Source organism: Panicum virgatum, chromosome 1N (genome assembly GCF_016808335.1).
Source record: "Panicum virgatum strain AP13 chromosome 1N, P.virgatum_v5, whole genome shotgun sequence".
NCBI classification, from domain to species: domain Eukaryota; kingdom Viridiplantae; phylum Streptophyta; class Magnoliopsida; order Poales; family Poaceae; genus Panicum; species Panicum virgatum.
In genome coordinates this window covers 64,383,523-64,404,905 of record NC_053145.1, presented here as the reverse complement: position 1 = coordinate 64,404,905, position 21,383 = coordinate 64,383,523, and the positions used below count along the sequence as shown (strand labels likewise).

The window sequence follows — 21,383 nt, the reverse complement described above, 5'->3', positions numbered from 1 at the left end:
CACAGAAGCCTTCGCGCGAGCCTTTTTGGGCCCTGCCAATGCTGGGAATCTTCGCGGGGCTTCGACAAGTGGCGCTGGGGCAGCTGTCGAGGGCGAAGATGGACGCGATGATCACCCCAGAGATGATGTAAATGCCACCGAAGATTAATTTGTGGATGTAGTTTTTTTTAAGGAACAAATATTTTTGTAAGAAATTAATACCTTCGGTGTCTGCGCAGACCCTGTGCTGGAACCTACGTGGGTCACCGAAGGTACTCTGCCTTTATGGATGCGGTTTGGTTCATTTCATGTTGCTGGTCAAGCATGCGCCAAGTATCATTGTGAGCATCCCTGGGGTTCTTTTGCGGAGTGGTTGGAACCTTTGGAACGAAGATATGATAGGGATAATGCGGAGTCCAAAAAATTCTGGGCTGAGTTTTCGAGTGATCCGGAAAAACAGGCGAAGATTCTTGCCGATAGGACCCTTCGTCGAGAGACGAAGCATATTTTAGATACGGATCGCCCCTACACGCCCGCGAGGGGTCTTCTTGAACCTAAGCCCGAGCCTGTCGACAAAGTTTCTGATGTTTGGAGCTTTGCATACCGTCTTAGAGGGGACATTGTGTCCGAGTGAGACTTACACGGAGCTTCGCTCGTTTTCAGGCCTTGGGTTCGAAGCATATTTGTGGAAGACGGCCGAAGAAATAATTAACCGTGCGGTCCGCGTGGTCATCTAAGATGTAGAACGCTGTATTTTCGAGAAGGAGACGTCGAATGTGACTGTGTAAATGAATTGATGGGCGAAGCCCCTTTTGTAATCATAAATGTAAATGTAAAATTTTGTTGTTCGATGGGAAAGTGAGTCCCTTCGAGGACAATGTTGACTTTATAAGCAAAGCGCCACCCCCCCCCCTTCGTTGTGCTTGGAGGGTGATACTTTCCAATGTGTATTTGGGGTCTTCGGCTGCGCGAAGATTCCACCCCTCCTTTTCGAAGTGCCGCCCCTCCTTTTTTTCAGACGTATATGTTTTTGCGGAGCGCCACTCCCCTTTGTTTATTTAGGTGACACACGACTGCGAGGACGCAACTCTTTTTTTTTTGCGAAGCGCCCCCCCCTTTGCGTTATTGCAGGAGTGAAGCAAACTCTTGTTGTGTGTGCTTCGGGACTTATTTTCCAAAGGGTCTTTTATGAGGGTGACCTCCGGCAATTTTGCTCGCTTAGGTGATCCTAGTCTTCGGCTTCTGCATGGTAGTGCTTTTCGTGCCCTCGGTGCTTTGGCGTGGAGGGACTCTGTTGGGGGCCTTCGGCTCTTTAGCACGTGTTGGCTAGCCCAGTGCCTTCGGCTTTCGCGCGATAGGTTTTTCCATGCCCTTGGCGCTTTGGCGCGGACGGACTTTGCGATGCCTTCGGCGCTTTGCGCGGGAGGTCTTTTCCATGCCCTCGGCGCTTTGGCGCGGAGGGACTTTCGATGCCTTCAGCGCTCTGCGCGGAAGGTCTTTTCCATGCCCTCGGCGCTTCAGCGCGGAGGGGCTTTCCGTTGCCTTCGGCGCTCTGCGTGAAAGGTTTTTTCCATGCCCTCGGTGCTTCGGCGCGGAGGGGCTTTCCATTGCCTTCGGCGCTCTGCGCGGAAGATCTTTTCCATGCCCTCGGCGCTTTGGCGCGAAGGGACTTTCGATGCCTTCGGCGCTTCTGCGCGGAAGGTCTTTTCCAACTGGAAAAATTAAGAACTGAGGCCCAAGGGTGCTGCGGGCCATTAAATCCGCGAGGCCTGGGCTCATTTCTAGAAGTGTTTGCCACGCATAACACACCAATGACTCCCCCCTTCGCTGCGATGAAGGGGGAAAGATGCTTCGGTGTCTCCTCACAAGCTAACTTTGGGGGACCTTATTTATATCTCACAAGGGGTTCCACAGAGTTGCCGCCTAGTTAAAAACCTCACACCTTCGGCAATCATAGCGATTGCGCGAAGGCTTCCCCTGCGAGGAAAAGAGTGCGGGCCCTCGAATACATTGTTCAAACTAAATGTAAGAATTTTACAATTTATTACAAAAATGAAAACAATGTGAAACTAGACATAGTAGCGCTGGAGCATGTCTTTGTTCCAGGAGTAAGGCTCTTCGACTTCTTCGAGTGTGCGAAGCCTGTAGGCCTCGGGTCTTGCCATCGAAGTGACCAGGAATGGTCCTTCCCACTTGCTGTGCATTTTCCCTTGTTGCTTGCTCTTCGGGATGCGTCGAAGGACGAGATCGCCCTCCTTGATTTGCCGAGGTCTCACCATCTTGTTGCGCCACCTTCGGGTTTCCTCCTGGTATCTGCCGAGGCTGATTGCCGCTTGGGTCTTGATAGCTTCGATTGTGTCGATTGTTGGCTTGATGTCTTCATCAGATGATTCGGTCCTATAAGACCCATGGCGAAGTTCTTCTGGAGTCATGGCCTCTTCGCCATAGAGGAGCTTGAAGGGTGTGAATTTTGTGGCCCTCGACTCCGTTGTGTTATGAGACCAGATTACTTTTGGCAGCTCATCAACCCACTTGCCCTTCGGATGCTCTATGATATTCTTTTTGATCCCTGTAAAGATAATTCCATTTGCCCTTTCAACTGCCCCATTTGACTGCGGGTGGTACACTGAGGCGAAGCACAGCTTGGTGCCCAAATGCTGACAGAACTCTCTGAATATTGTGCAGTCAAACTGTTTGGCATTGTCTACAGTGGCTTCTTTGGGTACGCCGAAGCGGCATACAATGTTCTGCCAGAAGAATTTCTGCAATGTGGCAGTAGTGATGTCGCGGAGAGCCTTGGCTTCGATCCACTTTGAGAAGTATTCTACAGCGACTGCTGCATACTTGAAGTTGCCTAGAGCTGTTGGCAAGGGTCCCACAATATCGATGCCCCATCGTTCGAGGGGCCAGACTTGGGGTATGAGGTGGACTTCTTCGGGTGGGAATTTGCTGTAATGGGCATGCTTCTGGCAATTTGGGCAAGTGTGCAAGATTTCATGGGCGTCTGCCACGGCCGAAGGCCAATAGAACCCTTCGCGGAAAGCTTTTCCCACCAGAGCCCTCGTTTCGATGTGCGAAGAGCACATTCCTGTGTGAATTTCTTGCAGTAGCTATCTGCCTTCGACTTGTGAAATATATTTTAGCAATGGAGCACAGACACCTCCTCGATACAATGTGTCATTGACTATTGAATAGCTTCGCGCCCGAAGGGCAAGTTGTTTTTCCTCTTTTTCGTCCTCAGGTACAAAATGTCCCCGAAGGTAAGTCATGATTTTGGACCTCCAGTCTTCGCTTGAAATAGCATTGACAAACTTTGCTAGTTCTTCAGCGCAATTCACCGAACCACTCTTGATTGTTTCAAAAAATACATCCGGAGGTAACGGGTCATTCTCTGCTGCTGCCTTTGCCAAGAAATATTTCTCCATGTTGCGGACATCTGCTAGATACTTTGCTAGTTCTGGTTTGAGTGCTATGTAAGTCTTGCCGATATGGTTGGTGATGAGTTCGGAGTCAGACCTAATGGACAGCCTCCTCACACCAAGAGCTCGTGCCTTGCGAAGGCCTAGAAGCAAGCCTTCATATTCTGCCACATTGTTTGTGTATTCTGGAAAATCCAGCCTAGTTGCGTATTTGAGCTGGGTCCCCGAAGGTGCTGTTAGGATTGCCGAAGTGCCTGAGCCGTTCTTGCAATACGCCCCATCACATTCCAGTTGCCAGATTGCTTCGATGACCGGAGGGTTTTGTGAAGGCGCTGACGGTGTCCAATCAGCAACGAAGTCTGCCAATACTTGGGACTTGATTGCGCTTCGCGGGACAAAATCGATGGTGTGCGATGCCAACAGCGTTGCCCATTTTCCGATTCTACCCGAAGCCTCTCTATTCTCGAACATGTCCCAAAGGGGGAAAGATGATGGGGCTTTGATCTTGAAACTCTGGAAATAATGGCGAAGCTTCCTGGCTGCCATTATCACTTCATATGCCACCTTCTCCATTTCAGAATACAGCAACTTCGATCCGTTCAAGGCTTCGGATACGAAGTAGATTGGTAGCTGCTTCAAGGTGCCTTCGACGTTCTCTCTTTGACTAATGCCGTGCTCACCGCGGAGCTTGAAGTTGCAATATATAGCAAGAGCTCTGCTCCATGAGAAGGGCTTGTCATTACGGCCAAATTTTCCAAATATTTCTTCAGATCTTCGAAGGATTTGTCTTGCTCAGGACCCCAGTGAAAATTTTCTGAGCCCTTCAATACCTTGAAAAAGGGAGTGACTTCTCTGCGGACTGCAAAATGAATCTGTTCAGCGAAGCTAGGCGGCCTGTCAACTTCTGTACTTCCTTCTTGGTCGAGGGCAGTCGCATTCTTCTGATGGCTTCGATCTTTATTGGATTTGCTTCGATGCCCCCTCTCAGTAATCATGCATCCTAGGAGCTTTCCTCTTCTGACCCCAAAGACACACTTTTCTAGGTTAAGTTTGAGCCCATGTTTGCGAAGGTTGGCGAAGGTTTCTCGAAGGTCCGCGATGTGATCTTCGCGTTTCTTGCTTCGCACGACGACGTCGTTGACGTACGCAGAGATATTCCTATCCAGCTGTGTATCGAGTACAGCTGCGACAATTTTGTTGAACGTGCATCCTGCATTGCGAAGTCACTCAGGCATTCTTACATAGCAGTAAGTGCCGAAGGGAGTGGTAAAGCTGGTCTTCTCCTCATCTGACTTCTTCATGAAGATTTGGTGATAACCGGAGAAGCAATCTAACATGCTTAACATCTCCGACCCTGCCGCTGCATCTACCAATGTATCAATGCGAGGCAACGGAAACTCATCCTTCGGGCAAAACTTGTTGAGAGTGGTGAAATCAATGCACATTCTCCAATTTCCATTCTTTTTGGGTACCATGACTACGTTAGCCAGCCATTCTGGGTACTGCACTTCGCGGATTACTCCCGCATCGAGTAGCTTCTGAACTTCGCTTTGTGCTGCCTTCTTTCTGTCTTCTGACATTGTGCGAAGACGCTGCTTACGCGGCTTGACCTTCGGATCGACTCTCAGTTCGTGCTCCATGACTTCCCGACTGACTCCTCGCAGGTCCGAAGATGACCATGCGAAGACATCTTGGTTGTTCCTCAAGAACTGAATCAACCCGGACTCTTCGGCCTCCTCTAGGCCTCTGCCTATCGTTACTGTGCGATCCGGGAAATCTTCGTAGAGGAGAACTTTTTTGGTGTGCTCAGCCGGCAGGACTCCGTCTTTGTCGTGTTGTTCAAGATTGAGTGGCTTCGCTTCCTCATCTTCGCCGTTATTGTTGTCGGCTTCAATTGCGTGTACATTTTTCATGGCACACGCTGCATTGTCCTCACATCTCCTGGCTTCTTCTTGGTTGCCGAGGATCATGATGACTCCTCCGGCTGTTGGGATTTTCCTGCACTGGAAGGCTTGATTGATAACTGCCGCAAACTTGATGATGCTATTGCGGACGAAGATGGCATTGTATGGGTAGGCGATGTCTACCACATCGAAGGTTATTAGCTCTGTTCTCTAGGTGTTGCCTTCGCCAAAAGTCACGTTCAGCTCAATTTTGCCGAGGGCTTCGATCTTTTTGCCTCCGAAGCCAATTAGTGGGTACTGAGACTTGTGGAGGTTTTTCTCTGTCAACCCTATCTTGACAAAACCCTGCCAGGTGAGCACATCTGCGGAGCTGCCATTGTCGACGAGGATCTGACCAACATCATTCCCTGCGAAGTGCACGGAATTTTTACCAATGTTTGCTCGAATTACGAGGGGATCATTGTGCGGATAGTGTTGAAGCCTGAGGTCAGCTTCGGAGAAGGTAACTGGGACGTGGGACCAGGGGATGCAGAAATGTTTGCCTTCGCAGATGTGCGAGACTGTGCGGAGGTATTCTTTCCTCTGACGCTTCGTCTCATGTACTGGCTCATTGGATCCGCCGGAGATGACGTTGATGACATTCACCGTGCCTCCGACCAGATCATTTGCTCTCTCTGGGATCGTGCCTGGCTATAGCTTCGGCGGTGGAGGGAGGTAGCTGGATGCTTGTAGCTGGGATTGTGGGTGCCACCCTTGATGTTACGCCGAAGTGTTTTGGATTTGTGGGAATTGGGGAGCCGAAGGCGATGGTAGGGCTGGAGCGGTGTATGTGGGGTTGTAGTGGAAGGTTGGAAAAGATGGTGAAAGGGTGGGATATGCCGAAGTCCAATGAGGTTGATGCGAAAGTTGCCACTGAATTTGTGGTGGCGGGACTTGCTGCTGGTTGGTGTGGGTACAGTTGACGGGCTTCGGTGGCTGCTCGGTGTTTGCGGCTCACTCCAACTCTTCTTTTTTCTCCTTGACGAGGGGGCACTCACTCGTCCAATGACCTTTGTCTCTGCCGTGAATGCAACAGTAAGGAACTTCTTGCTTTCGGCCGGAGTTCTCCCTCCGGCCACGATTGGAGTTGCTTCGTTCGCTCCTCCCTCCTTTGTTGTTCTGAGGCCGGGAGTCGCGGGCTTTGTCACCGGAGGCCGTGTTCACGGCCTTCGGGGTCTTCGCTTGTTCAGCCTGGTGTGACTTCGGTCGATCGCGATTGTGTGACCGCTGCTCATTCATCTCTTCGATTCTCCGGTGTTTTCCTTTATCTGAGACGCAATATTCTTGCATGATCTCGAAGAGCCTGTTCAAGATCTTCGGCCTGCGGCGCTCGAGGTATTCTCCGCACGGTCCGAGACTCAGGCCTGCTATTGCGGCATCAATGATGGTCTTCTCGTCTACATTTGGTGTTCTTGTGCGAAGTCATACTAGACTTTGCAAATATTCTTGCAGTGAGGATCCTCCTTGCTTCAGGTTGTGGAAAGCACATGAGTTGACATCTTCGGGCTTTGGTGCTCTAAAGGCAGCGATGAGCTCTCTTCGGAGCTGGTCCCACGTGTGGATGTGTCCTCCCGGGAGGTTTGAGTACCAATGTTGTGCGAGGCCTTTCAGCGAGAGGACGAATGTTTTGACTTTGCATGCCGCTCCGCCTCCGGATGCTTCGATGGTTGCTTCGTACTTGAGGAGGAAGTCTTTTGGGTCGGAGTCCCCATAGAATTGTGGTAGGATGGTGGGGTTGAAGCGTGGAGGCCACGAGAGCTCTTCGAATTCGACAGAGAGGGGCGTGGCGAGGTCTTCTTGTGGATGAAACTGTCGCGGATGAAGGTGTTGTGGCATCACGTACTCGCCTTCCTCTTCGTCCGAGAACTGTTCTCTAATGAGAACGGGTTGTTGGCGAAGCCTTTGAGGATGAGGCGCCTGTTGCACAAGTCTGGGGTCTTGGTGAAGGGGCTTCATCATAATCAAACGATCTCAAAGAGATTGTCGCATTGCTTTGTAGCGAAGTTCTTGTTCCTTTAGCTTGTTTAATTGCTCCTCCAGCTCTTCGGCAGTGAGTTCGTGTCCTTTTCCCTTTTCTCTTGTAGCTGCCGGCGCGGTCGATGGGCCGACTTGTGCTTGCTGTGTTTGATGGAGACACTACGAGAGGCAAGTGTTGATTCTCTTCATGACTTGGATGTCTTCGGCGGAGATGCCGAGGTCGTGGAGGTCGACCTCAAAGTTCCCATCTGCGAGGTCTTCGACCTCGAGGTCTTTGTTGTGATCATCGATGGTGGTGTTGCCGTTGGACGGAACAAGGACGTTGCCATTGAAGGTGGGGCTTCGGTCGAGGTGTTGGCCTCCGAAGCGCTGGGGTTTGGTTTCTTCTTCGCCGCCATGTGGTCGTGTCGAGGACGCACCGCGGGTGGGCGCCAAAACTGTTGGTGTAAGACACTCTTCGGGGCGAAGAGGTCACAACAGCTAGAGAAGTGTAGGGCAAAGTCCTTAAAGAAATGGCAGCGGACATAATTATGACACGAAAACCAAAGCAACAGTATTTTTGCTCTGTATTCCATATATCTTCAAAACAGTTACAGGGGGTATTTATAGCCTAGAAACTCAACTACTCCCCGGCCAAAATTCCCTTTCTACCCCCTAACCGCCAGCATCTTGGAATATTCCCTGGGCAAAAACGTAATGTTACAATACTCGACACAACTTAGTGGAATTACAGCTGTACATCCCGTACAGAATTCTGTCAGTGGGGTCGCTCCACTTCGCATCTCTTCGCGGTTGTGGGTCTTCGTTACACCACACGACAGGGCCGTTGGATTCGCCTCGCCGTCTGACTCTTCGGCACGCACGCTCCCCCACGCTGCGGGCGCCGCCTCTTCGCCCCACGGTGGGCGGCTTCGAGCAGCTCAGGCCTTCGTCTGGTAGGCTTCGCTCCGAGCCCCTCGGGTCCACCCTCTTTGCCTTCGTGGTACACTTCGCCGTTCGTCCGCTTCCTCACTTGGAGCCGAACGCCTTCGCCATCGAGCGAAGGTGGCGAACGCCTTCGACGATGGGCTTTGCCATCAGGCGAAGGTGGCGTCCCCGACACGCCCGTTCCTTTCTTCTTCTTTTTTTCACTAGGCAAGGCCACATAGGGGCCAGCCGGTGCCACCAGAGGCGGCCTGGGAACGCGCCACAGAGAGGCCGCGCCCCAGCGTGCAGGCGCCCGGGCTCGAACCTGGGCGGGTGCACTCCCCAGCTGGGAGTCGCACCAACCAAGCTACGCTCGGTCTGCACGCCCGTTCCTTTCAGGGCATCCATACTTCCATATCCATATATCCTGGTGATCTTAGCATGCAATGGCTTGCAGCGATCGGGGGGACTTGAGCTGTAAAGGTCACCTGCAAATCCAAATATCCAATCCAAGCAACCAAAAGCAGTAAGCAGGTGCAGGTGCAGCTCGGTGTGAACTAACTTATCGTCATCACGGATTCAGTGAGGCCACATTCTAGTCAGTAGTCACGGATTCTGCAAACAAGAGATTTCATTATTGTTAACAAATGCTTACATTCACCTGTGCTACCTGTATGCCACTGTGGTATCCCTTCCAGTTTTTCGACACTGAATCTCCCTTCTAGTTCATCACCTGCACCGGGTGTCCTCTTGGCTCTTGATTTCCTAAAGTTCATCCACACTAGCACCCAAGACTCCAGAACAACCTGAATTATCTTCGATCTGTGAGTCTGTGACTTCAGTACCCGAGCGAATCAAAATCAAGTCAAAGCAGCATTGGCTCTGTGCAGGCAAAACGGCAAGCACGTACGCTGCCGCCGCCGACACGCCGGGGGACAACATGCAAACCGGTCAGGCGACGCCATCAAACGAGGGTGCGAGGAAGCAGAAGCCATTGCATTCGGGCAAGTGGAATGAGCTGACCGGAGTTGGCACTTGGCTGGCGACGAGGAGCGGCCTCTCCTTGCTCATGCCTGCGTGCTCGATGCTCTTCTGGTTCTGGAGACATTTTTCAACCGGAACTGACCCTCATATCAGCGTAAAGTAGTTGATGCAGAACGGAGAGCATGGCCAAAAGCCAAAAGGTGCAGAACTGCAGATCTACCATACTGCTACTGTGCTCGGCCTTTCCGGTGGCTGGTGTGGTGTGCACGGGCTGAAACATGTTTTCCCTTCCGCTTTGCGGTTGGGGGTACGGTGCCATCTGCAATGCATTGGAACAGCATTTGCAATGTGAGATTTTGTCTCACTCACGTCGAAAATACCTTAAGATAATCCAGCAAAATTTGCATACATTCTGCACGAAATTCACGGGCAGTCGAGTACGGATCGAGCTGTACGATTTTTTTTTTGAAGAAAGTCAGCTGTACGAAAACTCACGGGCCTTTGTTTCCAGATGCCGACGCGCCGGCCGAAGCCCGGACTATTCGTTTCACATTTTTATCTGACATAGCGCACATCGCATGATCTTTTTTTTTTGAAGACTAAAACTGATCACATGATCACATAGCGCACAGGTCACAGTTGCTTCATCAGAGAAACTGAAGCTACCCAAATGTCAAACGGATCTAAACGAATATCAACCCGAAATGCTACCCAAATGTTCTAGGCTAAAATTCGTGGCCAGGCAGTTCACGGAAATCAGAAAACAATGGCAAAGGACAGCTCAGGCGAACGCCACCGCGTCATCAGGCCCACCCATGTGTTCTACCAATACGACCCCACCGACCACTTGCGTCACCGGGCCCATTGAGGCCCCGACCCACAGCCATGTGGTAACACAAGCCAATAAAGCGCCCAGAGGGCCCACTGCCAGTGCAAGGGACCGAACAAGGCGGGAGCCAGCTAGCGGCCACTTTGCTCGCGCGCCTCGAGGCCCAACAGTGTTTAGTTGGTGAAAATATTTAAAGTTTGGTACCGTAGTATATTTTATTATTACTTGATAAATAATATTTAATTATAAATTAATTAGATTTAAAAAATTGTAATTAATTAGACTATATAATTAATTATTTTTTTCAATTTCAACTGTATTAGTAACAGCATCGGGAGCTGCGCAGCAGCACATGCAGCCGCATGCGGGACAGGCGAAGGGAGCTCTGCAGCTAATGTGATCGTAGTTCGCCCGCTTCCGACCGGGGTTTCGCTTCGCTTAGGCGATGTCCAATGGTGCCCTGTAAGGCTCCCTCCCCCGCACGTACGGGGAGCTTTAGGGGGGAGGAAGCCCTCCAACGGCTCCCCCCATGGCTCCTCTGTATATTGAGGGGAGTTGAAACTCCCCTCATGTATGGGGGAGTTGAAACTCCCCCTATATCTCTAATCACACTGTTTCTTTACGATATTAATCCCGTTTGAGCCCCGTAACACAATAATAATGCGTATTATGACAATATAAATACTGTATGTTTTTTTAAATTCAAAAACGTTAAATAAATAGTTAGTTAATGAGTGATAGTATATAGGGGGAATAGATATGGGGGGAATGGTTGGAGAGAAGGAGTTATAGGGGGAGGAATTTTTTGGAGGAATGTAGTAAAATATAGTAAATAGTACGTTTGGGGGGAGTTGGATAGGGGGAATAGTTGGAGAAACCCTTAGCGAGACGCCCGTGCGTCATTCTCTCTTCTTTCCTCTCTCTGCCAGCGGTGATTCAGCCTGCTCCGCGCCCTCCACTGTACTTACTCTGATGTGACGGGTAGTGTAAAAAAAAATTTAGGAACTAAACACCCCCTTATCTTATCGACCCAACAGAAGGCCCGCACCTCCAAGGCTTATTTACAGGACTGCCACGACCGGCCCGCCGATTTCGTCTCCCCCCGTCTCCTGCGGGCGGGTACCCGAACGGCAGAACGACCGGCGTGATTTCGAATTTGAACCGGCGATCATCTGTGGGAACACCAGCATTCGCCAATTGAATTCGGTGTCAGCTCATCAGATCGGAAAGAATTTGATATTACATTGGAATTCTAAGGATGGAGGGGGAAAAAAAGTTTCATGGAGCACATCCAATTTACACAAGGGAAGATGATGAAAGAAAAGAAAAAAAAAGGCTGCTGCTCTCTGTTGCTTTCTTCCTCCTTCCTCCCTCTCCTCACCAAGAAAAGAATTTTCCCCCAGTATTTTTCTCTGATCAAGGAACGCCCTAAAACATACTCACCAAAAAAATCCAGATAGAATGTCAATGTTTGATCCGGGAGTGGTGGCCGCGGCCGGGCCAAAGAGGAAAAAGAAAAAATGAGGAGAAAGAATCAGACGACCAAGGATTAGCACGGACTATTGTCGAAAGTTCTTGGATCCCCTGGTGTAGCCGTAGTAGGACAGGTACCACTTGACGAACTTCTTCAGGCCAACGTCGAGGTTGGTGGTCGGCTTGTACCCGAGCTGTTCCCTCGCGAGGGATATGTTGGCGTGGGTGAAGGGCACGTCGCCATTGCCGGGCATCTCGACCACGTTCTTCTTCGCCTTCACGCGGAGGTGCTTCTCCAGGATGGACACCAGGTTGGGCACCGTCACGGGCGAGGTGTTGCCGAGGTTGAAGATCCTGTAGGGCGCCGGCCCGCGCTTCTTGCCGCCGGTGCCCGTGCTCTTGCCGGCCGTGTCCAGGGAGCCGAGGCAGCCCTTGACGATGTCGTCGATGTAGGTGAAGTCACGGGCCAGGTCGACGTGGTCCTTGCCGCGGTACACCGTGATGGGCTTCCCCTGCAGGATGTTGCGGGTGAAGGAGAAGTAGGCCATGTCCGGCCGCCCCCAGGGCCCGTACACGGTGAAGAAGCGGAGGCCGGTGATGGAGAGGCCGTAGATGTGGTTGTACGTGTGCGTGATCTCCTCGCCGGCCTTCTTGGTCGCCGCGTAGAGCGAGGCCGGCTGGTCGGTGCGGTCGCGCTCCGAGAAGGGGACCTTGTCGTTGAGGCCGTAGACGGAGGACGACGACGCCCAGACGATGGCCGGCTGCGGGTAGGCGTCCTTGCAGGCCTCGAGGAGCGTGACGAGGCCGGCGATGTTGGAGTGCACGTACGACGCCGGGTTCTCCATGGCGTAGCGCACACCGGCCTGCGCGGCGAGGTGGAGCACGTGCGTGAAGGGCACGACGTCGAAGAGCTTGGCCAGGAGGAGGCCGTCGTTGATGTCGCCCTCGACGACGAAGACCCCGTGCGAGGAGAGCAGCGCCTTGCGGGCCTTCTTGAGCGAGGGGTCGTAGTAGGCGTTGAAGTTGTCGATGCCGACGACGCCGTCGCCGCGCTTGCGGAGCGCGAGCGAGCAGTGCGTGCCGACGAACCCGGCCGCGCCGGTCACCAGCACCGACATCCCCGCCCCGTCCGCCGACCCCGGCGGCCTCCTCGGCGCGGCGGACGCGCGGATCTGCCGCTCCCAGTGCAACCCGCCCCAGGAGGCGGCGAAGTACTTGGAGGAGGTGTCGACGAAGGACTGGAAGCTGAGGTAGGACGCGGTCATGGCGACGAGGAAGAGCGCCCACAGGAACATGGTGCTGGTGGACGCGAAGCAGCGGTGCAGCTGCCGGTTCATGTTGCCCGCCCTCTCGATCTTGACCTTGCCGGGGGTGGAGGGGAAGAGGTCGTCCTCCAGCACCCGCATCTTCAAGGCCGCCGTCTTGCCGTGCAACGCAGCGCAACCCAACGAGGAAGATGCCAATCTCCAAGAGGGGTTCCCTCCTCCACCTTCCTCTTCCTCACACACACTCCCTCCTCACGGATTCGTCCTCCGCGACGCAAAGAACAGCAGAGACGTCGCCGCGCCCGCGCGGCAGGGCCGGAGACGCAAGGGATCAACCCGCGGCGCGCTCCTGCTGGATTCCGGCTCTCCTCTGATTGACTGGCTAACTGACTGAGTGACTGATTATTCCTTCCTCTCCCTGGACGGGCAGATGGATCGGCCGCCGGACGAATGGATTGGGTAGGTTTCCTTGGGAGGGAGGGAGCCCCGGGGCAGGAAATTTTATTATTCTGGGGGGAGAGGAGAGGAAAGTGGGGAAGAAGGGCAGGGGCCGGATGCGCGCTCCTGCCTGAGGAAAGCGTGGAGGTGGGCGGGGCGGGGATATAAATAGAGGAGCGGGGCCGACAGCCCAGGGGAGCGCGTGAATGCGGTGGCGGACACCCACCGGAGGGTGGCGCCGCTGCCGACGGCGGTGAGGGTGGCCGCCCGCAGGGGATTGGGTGCGGCAGCCGCTACGGAAGCAGCCTGCGCTGGAGATGAGATGGGTCGTGCTCGTGCGGACGCGCTATTTTTGTTTTGTTTTGTCTTGTTTTCCAGGCTCGTCGCATTTATCAGCGTTGTTTTTGCGCGTGAATATGAAGTGTGACCTTGGCTTGTTTGGTTCCAGATTTTTTTAAGTCTTTATCACATCAAAAGAAATCTTACTATTTTATAGTATTAAATAAAATCTGTTTATAAATGTTTTTTGACAGTTGAGTGCTAATTTGCGAGACGAATCTAACGAGCCTAATTAATTCATAATTTGCTACAGTGATGATACAGTAATCATCCATTAATCGTAGATTAATATACCTCATTAGATTCGTCTCGCAATTTAGCCCCAGGGTTCTGCAGTTAGTTTTATAATTAATCTTTATTTAATACTTCTAAATACTAAAAAGTTTCAGGGACTTAAAAAAATCTCTCGAACCAAACAAGGTCTTTATTGGTGACTCTACGCGTGACGGAAACTCCTCATTTAGAATTTTCCGCGTGCAGGTTAATCGATCGGGAGCTGTAGGGCAAGCAAATTTAGCTACAATTTAATCAGATCAGGAATATGGGATTTATATGCCAACATACTAGGAGAGTGATTTTGGTTAATTTTGGGCTCGTCTTTGGTTTTCCTGTTTGGCAAAACGTGAACCACCTGTTATTCTTACTGATTTTTTATTCGAAACGAGTACAGAGGCTTACAACTACGTGCGTACGTTCACCCCAATCTACTGATATTCTTTATTCCTTCCAGTATCATAATCATTTAGCAGTTGCTCCTCCAGTGTTGGTGTATGATTGTTTTACTAGCAAATTTGTTTTAGGAAAACTACGGCAACCCTCGAGTTGCCTGAACTTTATTTATCAGCAATTTTTTCCCAGAACGTTGGCACATAATTTGCCCCGTACGAGTTCCTCCTCTCCTCATGAAATGTTCGCATATGTAATAGGCTGTCCAAGGCAGCATCTTTCCTGGATCTCTCAACCAGTGCAAGGTGTCACCAACGTTACCGCCCTACAACCACTAGTCTGGCGCATGGCACGTTTGTTCTAGCTCATCTATTATCTTATTATTTGGCCAACAAACGGAGTCTCCACGTTCGCTCTCAAAGTCTAGAAATTCCCACATTAATCGGAGAAAAATAAAAAAATAAAAATTACCCACCACTGTCATTATGATAAAAATTAGCCTAAAATACCATTGTGCCAAATTAAAAATCACCCACCAATGACATTATAAAAAATTAAATATAAAATATAATTTAGCTATATATTAGTTACAAACATATACTATTGAAACTAAAGCTAACAACAATCAATCAAAAAAAAAGAATAATTATATATATAATATTATTAAAACTCAACAAATCAAATTGTTATTATAGGTAGATCATATATGAATTGTTTTAACCAACAATAAGACATAATTTACGATAATAAACATGGTGATGTATAGTAAAAAAATAGTATAATCTTTAAGTAAGGATACAAAGACATGGAAATTTTTGAATTTTCATTATTAGCCGCGCAAATGCGCGGGCTATACGTCTAGTTTGATCTAGAATTTGATCTCCTCAGCAATCACTTTGCCATCATTATTATACCGCCGTAAAGCACATCACCCCCTCACCCCAACCGCCCCGAGTAACGTAGAGGAAGTAAACTTGGCAATACCGGTGACTTACACAAATATAAAATTCATCTTAAAAAGAGTAAATTTCGGAAATATAAGTCTGTTTACTTATTTAGAAAACAAAATGTGATAACACATCCCGCGCGTGGTGGCGTCATTCGTTCGCAATGGAAAAACGTTCCTGTTTTGCTGAACTACTCTATAAATGGACGCAGCTAACGTGCAAACCTTGTTAAGAACTGGCTCCAGCCTTATGCCCTTATCTACTCGAGCCAAGTGTGAGCGCTGAACATTCATCTCTACGCGAATCATCGATCCCTTTCTTCTTCCGCCTGCCGTTCGGATTGGTGGACTGCCCTGCCACCAAGGTGGACGTGGACCATCAAGAAATCAGCTGACCAGCAGCCCTGCGCGTACGCGTTTGCCTCGCCGGCGTCTCGGTCACAAGATCTTGCCACGGCCCGCGCCCGCGATGCCGGATTGCGGCCAGCCTCCGACTCTCTGAGCCTCTACAGCCAAAAAAACCGGAGCCGCCGCCCAGTTCACTGTTGGCACCCGACGCCGCCGGCATCTTTCTCCGTCCGTTCATCGATCAATCATCGCAGGCGCATGCGTTGCTGGTGCTGCAGCGAGGCAGAACTGTGCAGCTCCGGATGGGCGCGCGGCCGTCTGCTGGGTTGGTGGAGGGCTGGAGGCCGGAGGAAGATGACGGCGTTGGTCGCGGCACTTTTGGGTGGGGTTACCTGCGCTTGGAAACAAAGCTGGCATCCGAATCCGATGCAACGCATGCTATCCAGTTCGTTTCATGTCATGTGCGCTCTTGACCTTACCAGCTTACCTGCCACAGCCCGCGCGGGTCGCTTGCCAGCGGCCACTGCCCACTGGGCGGTTGCATGCACCGTACCTGCCGCGGCCAGTGCCCATGTGGCTCGTGTGCCCGACGCTCGCCAAGCGACCTGCCTGCTGGCTGCTGGTGCGCGCAGAGGACTAGCTTTTAGCCAGCGTCATCTCATCAACACACACCAGCAACCGATGGCGGAGATGTGGGAGGGACAGGAACGGGCTGGCCTCCGGATTCGGGGCGGTCAAAGCAAAGCCCGGCGGCATGATCCCCGATCGAGACATAAATCTGGCGTGGTGTGGATGGATGTGTGCTTGTCCAGAAACAGATACGTACCAACTTGACAACTCGCTTCCGCAACCGCATCCCTGCCGTGCATGTGATCGCTGCCGGCAATGGCAAATTCACAGGTCGAGCGGTGGCGCGGCACGGGACTATTCTAAGTTTAGGCGGCACATGCTATTCTTGGCACCATACTGACTTTTTTTTTTCAGATAGCTTGTTTGAAAGATAGTTTTCCAGTTTTTTTAAACAGAAATCTTCTTTCTGGAAATAAAAACGAAGCCTTTGAATATATATTCAGTACCCCAATTGAACTGCCGCAAGTGAGGCCCGTGCACGTTCCAGAACCAGAAAGCAGAGAATCGAAACGGATGCATCCGGTGACTCGCACTGACCGAACCCGGTGCGCATATGAAATTTGTTCGATTCGTTTCCATTTGCATTTCGAATCACCTTTGCAGTACAGTGACGGATCAGTATTCGGCATTACAGAGGTCACAGCGCGGCACCTATACTGACAGTGTTTGCCATGATTGGTAGGTTGGTTGCGCCCAACGATGAACGATGGCCGGTGGCTGCATGGAGAGATAGGCTTAATTGTGCTTGAGCTTCAAGCTTTCACTTTAGCTTTATCTGGACCAACAAGCTTGAACCTGCCTTCAATTTCCTACCAGTTGTACTATAGAATAATTTGCTAGCTATTTTTGGGTGCACCGTTCCAAGTTACACTACACAGATTAATGCACAGCTTCCGAGCTCCGACGAGTGCTAGCTCTCCGCTCCAATCCATACCCATGAAAAGGGTAGCTCATTCGTACGAACCAGGACATCGAGCTGGAGCCGATGATCGAACCGGTGGTTTTCGGAGATGGGGTGGGTTGACAGGTTGTGCCTTTTCGTCTCTGTTTCAACGATCGGATGGCGTACAAGAATGGCAACGAGGGTACGGCGCCGTAACACACATGGGGCCTACCATACCTGGCGATAAGCAAGCCATTACAGACAGTGGCACTAGCGATAAGCAAGCCATTACAGACAGTGGCACTAGCGATAAGCAAGCCATTACAGACAGTGCCAAACCGACTTTCCACGCGGCAAACACGCATGATCGTCGCTGTACAGGCAGTTTGCACGGAAGCTCAGTCGACGGCGACGTCTCGAAGGTCTCGAGCACGAGTGTCATGGTCGTTGGTCGAGTAACAACTTCCTCCGAACCTTCTCTTCTTTATTTTCTCCCTTTCCTTTGGTCAGTTGCCTTCGTTCTCGAAGCTTTCTTTTACCTGTTGCTTTAGCTTCAGGCGCAAGAATACAGTACATGTCGGCAGCAGACTGCGTACCCGTCGTCCTCTCTCCAGTCAAGTGGCGGCGAGTGGCCTGACGACCTGACGCTCACGCGCGTTGAACCGCTCCGAGGTTAGCCGGTCGACGAGTCTTTCCTCAGGAAACTACACGCGCGGCGTGGTTTTGTCTGGAGGCCGAGATCGATCGCTGTCGCCTGTCGGCGGCGGCGCGGTGTAGCGCGTGGCGTGCACGGCCGGCGCGCGCATGTGGCGGATGGTGGGCTGGTGGCCACGCCGCGCCGTTGGTACGCGCAACACATGGCCCGGCACGTAGCGGCCGGTTACGTTCCTGGGCTGGATTTGTTGACTCGCTGGGAAGAGCACGGTGTTGGGGCAGCAACGTCTGCGTGGGTAGGAAGGGGAGAACGACGTGCCTTACCCCGCCGGGTCCGGAAGCATCTAGGAGGAATACACATGCGCGCTTGGCCCATGACACCAAAAAGGTTTTGAGTTGCTTTCCTGTCGAGGACGACGTGGCTTACCCCGCCGGGTCCGGAAGCATCTAGGAGGAATACACATGCGCGCTTGGTCCATGACACCAAAAAGGTTTTGAGTTGCTTTCCTGTTAGCACGACAGTAGCTTATAGATGTCCATTCGGGCCGCCCAGCCCGGCCCGAGCCCGGGCCCGTCTTTTCTCGGGCCGTGCCTAGCCCGGCCCGATATTCCAGCATGCCGTGCCGTGCTAGCCCACGGGCTGCACCGACGGCCCAGGCACGGACCCACGAGCCTCTTTCGTGCCGGACCAGCCCGTGGAGCCCGGCCTGTTTGTCGGGCTCCAGTCGTCCGCGGCCCACGATGGGGGCGGTCCTCGCCGGCCGCCGGATGAGGCGCGGCGCGGCGAAGAGGCATAGATGAGAGCGCCCCGACGATGAGGAGAGAAAGTGCGATGGCGTCGACCGACGACGAGGCATTGCGGCGGCGCGAGTGGAGTTCCTAGTCTCCGGTGGCTCTAGATCTAGGGTTGCGGGCCAAGGGGGCGGCGTCGACGCGCGGGGCGAGCCGGCGAGGGAGCGGAGGTCGGAGGGGGCGGCGTCGATGGCGGCACGAGGGAGCGGAGGTTGGAGGGGGCGGCGTCGATGCGGGCGAGGAGCGGAAGCCGGCGGGGGCGGCGTCGAGACGAAGCGATGGAGCGCAGGCCGGAGGTGGCGGCGGCGACGGCGCGGCGAGGGAGCGGATGCCGGAGGGGGGGCGCCGTCAACCACCGGGGAAGGTCAACCACCGGGGAAGGTCAGAGGGGGCCGCCGCCGGCGGAGCCGCGGAGGCGGGCAGGCGGCCTCACGAAGGTGAGCAGGCGGCGGGAGGAGTGGAGAAATGCGGCTAGGGTTGGGGGGAGCCGTGTGCGGGGGCCACCCGCCAGAGGGGGCGTGGGGCGGGCGCCTGCTAAGCTGCTGGCTCAGCGTGGCTGTGGGCTGGGCTGCATTGTTGGAGTTAGCGGGCTGCCTATGTGCCGGCCTGCTACTTCCGTGCCGGCCCACGGGCTAGGGTGACGGCCCAAGCCCGGGCACGAGGAGCGGGCCGAGCTAGCCCGGGCACGATTTGGACCAGGCCGGGTCGTGCTTGAGCCAAGCCAAAATCGCCATGCTTGGGCCGGGCCTGTGGGCTTCGGGCTGCATGGCCGTCCATACAGCAGCTCGCCGCGGCTTTGTGCCCCGTGCGCTGCTGGTCTGGTACACGAGCGACGCTGGGCCGTCGTCCAGTCCATGCCCACCCGCGCACAAGCCCATGTTGGGTGGAGCGGGCCCTGTCCACTCGAAGCAGGCCTATTTTTCCTTTTTAGAGACGACTCTCGGGGGCCCAGTCTACCAGTTGGAGCTCGCTGACTGGGCCAGGACGCCGCGCCAAACGCATGGGCTCTCTTCCATCACACACACGCGATCACCAGGCGCTGCTCGGGGTCACTCGTGTGACCCGAGAAGTTCCATCTCAGAAAAGTCCAAGGGAAGCTGGGCCGTAAATTGTTCTCGGCCTCTAGTCCACAGCTTTCCTATAACAAAATTATTCTGTTGAAAAAAATTCCATTAGAACAAAACAATAAATTTGTTCAATTGAATCTAATCTTACCCTTAATAACAAAAAATATTCCATTAGAATAAGTTGGTCCGTTGAACAATATGGAAAAATATTTCATTAGAATTTCCATTAGAATTGGGTCTTAAATCCACGGTCTGGCGAATAGCTCACCAGCGAGCGGGCCGCGAGCGGCGGCGCTTATGCCACAGGTCCGCAAGCACCCGCGTACGTGATGATCACCCGGGTGCTACTCGAGGTCACACGTGTGACTCCGAGTGGTGTCGCAGCAGCAGCTCACCCTTTTAGGATTTCGTGGTTTGGACCTAAAATCAGTCGAATAAACGGGCTCCCATGTGTAATTTAGTTGAATTTGTTGCTAGAATAATTCTTTGTTCAGAATAATTTTCAATTGTTTTAGCAACAATAATTGTTGTGTAATAAAAAATTATTTCATAATAAAAAAATTATTGCACCTTATATGATGATTTGACTGCCAGTTATATGTAATAGTCTATCAACCCGTGCTCCCGCACGGGCTAATTAAAATTAATATAAGAATGTGGTCAAAATTTATAATTATCTATCACATGCCTTTTTTCATCTATTAAATATTTTAACACATACTTTAAATACATGTTTATCATTATCTAGTTACAATAAATTTCATTTTGCATCACTCATATGTATTCGATATACATTTAGTTGAACTATTTATTTGTAAATTGATATTCTTGTCTCTTCCGCCATACATGAATACATGGTGACATATATCATTGATAGTATTTTTATACAAATAATAATATAAATAATATATTGATAATGATAGAAACGGTGATTTAGAATTTTATATTGGTGTAAATTAATATTTTATTATAATTATGTAATTTAGATTCAAATTTATGAGTAATTTAACTTGTAATAACAATAATAACATAATTGGATAATTTATATGGAAATTTAAGGGGGTATTTGTATTATTTTTGATGGCATAAGTTGGTAATTTATACAAAGATTAGGGGGTTACTTTGATTTTTTTTCTTTATAATGGCAAAGGTGGATAATTTAGATACATGTTTAGAGGGTTACTTTAGTCTATTTTAATAATAGCAGAGATGGATTATTTATTAGAAAAGATAACAGATCTGATATTGTTATAATTAGAGTTGTTGGATTGATGGTTGGATGTTTCTGATTTTTATGAGAATTTATAGAATTTCTCTATTTTTAAAAGCACTCACCTAGGACCATAGGTGGCTTTACGTAGAGACTCCAAATTTTTTTTTCAATTAGCAGTAAGATAAGATATGTGATTTCTAATATTTACCGATCATCCGAGAGACGACCGGAGAGACGACGACGCCAGGGGACCGGAGGCGGTTGCCGTCGGCAAAGTAGGGTTTAGGCGTGCGCCGTGCTTGCCCATGTGACTGACAACATGGGTTGTCATGTAAAGTGTTTGACTTGAACCAGTAATCGCCGACTGCTAAAAGCTGGTGCTTGGATAAAGTGACACGGCCGCCTATATATGCTGGCACGTGTGTGTGCGCGCGCGCATTATATATATACTTGCGTCCAAAATTTCCAGTCTCCTCACTGCTGCCATTCGATTCACTTTTTCAGCAGGCATGCATTTCTGCTAGTTAGTTTGACAGACAGTTTCAACCCTGTTGCCGTGAATATGGCTGTGCTTTGTTTGCCGTGTTGTCGCATATATACAAAAAAATGGGAGGAGAAGACATCGAATATTT

At 51.3% G+C, this 21,383-nt stretch overlaps 1 protein-coding gene across 1 annotated transcript; it reads right to left on the bottom strand.

The window, feature by feature from the left end:
* Positions 1-11,226: 11,226 nt before the first annotated feature.
* LOC120657444 (UDP-glucuronate 4-epimerase 1-like) lies at positions 11,227-13,499 on the bottom strand. Its single transcript, XM_039935750.1, has one exon. It carries the CDS (start codon positions 12,914-12,916, stop codon positions 11,597-11,599), a length of 1,320 nt encoding a protein of 439 aa, XP_039791684.1. The 5' UTR covers positions 12,917-13,499; the 3' UTR covers positions 11,227-11,596.
* Positions 13,500-21,383: the final 7,884 nt, after the last annotated feature.

Bases quoted from the DNA above. Each gene is read 5' to 3' on its own strand.
- LOC120657444 (XM_039935750.1), bottom strand. From the start codon at position 12,916: ATGCGGGTGCTGGAGGACGACCTCTTCCCCTCCACCCCCGGCAAGGTC.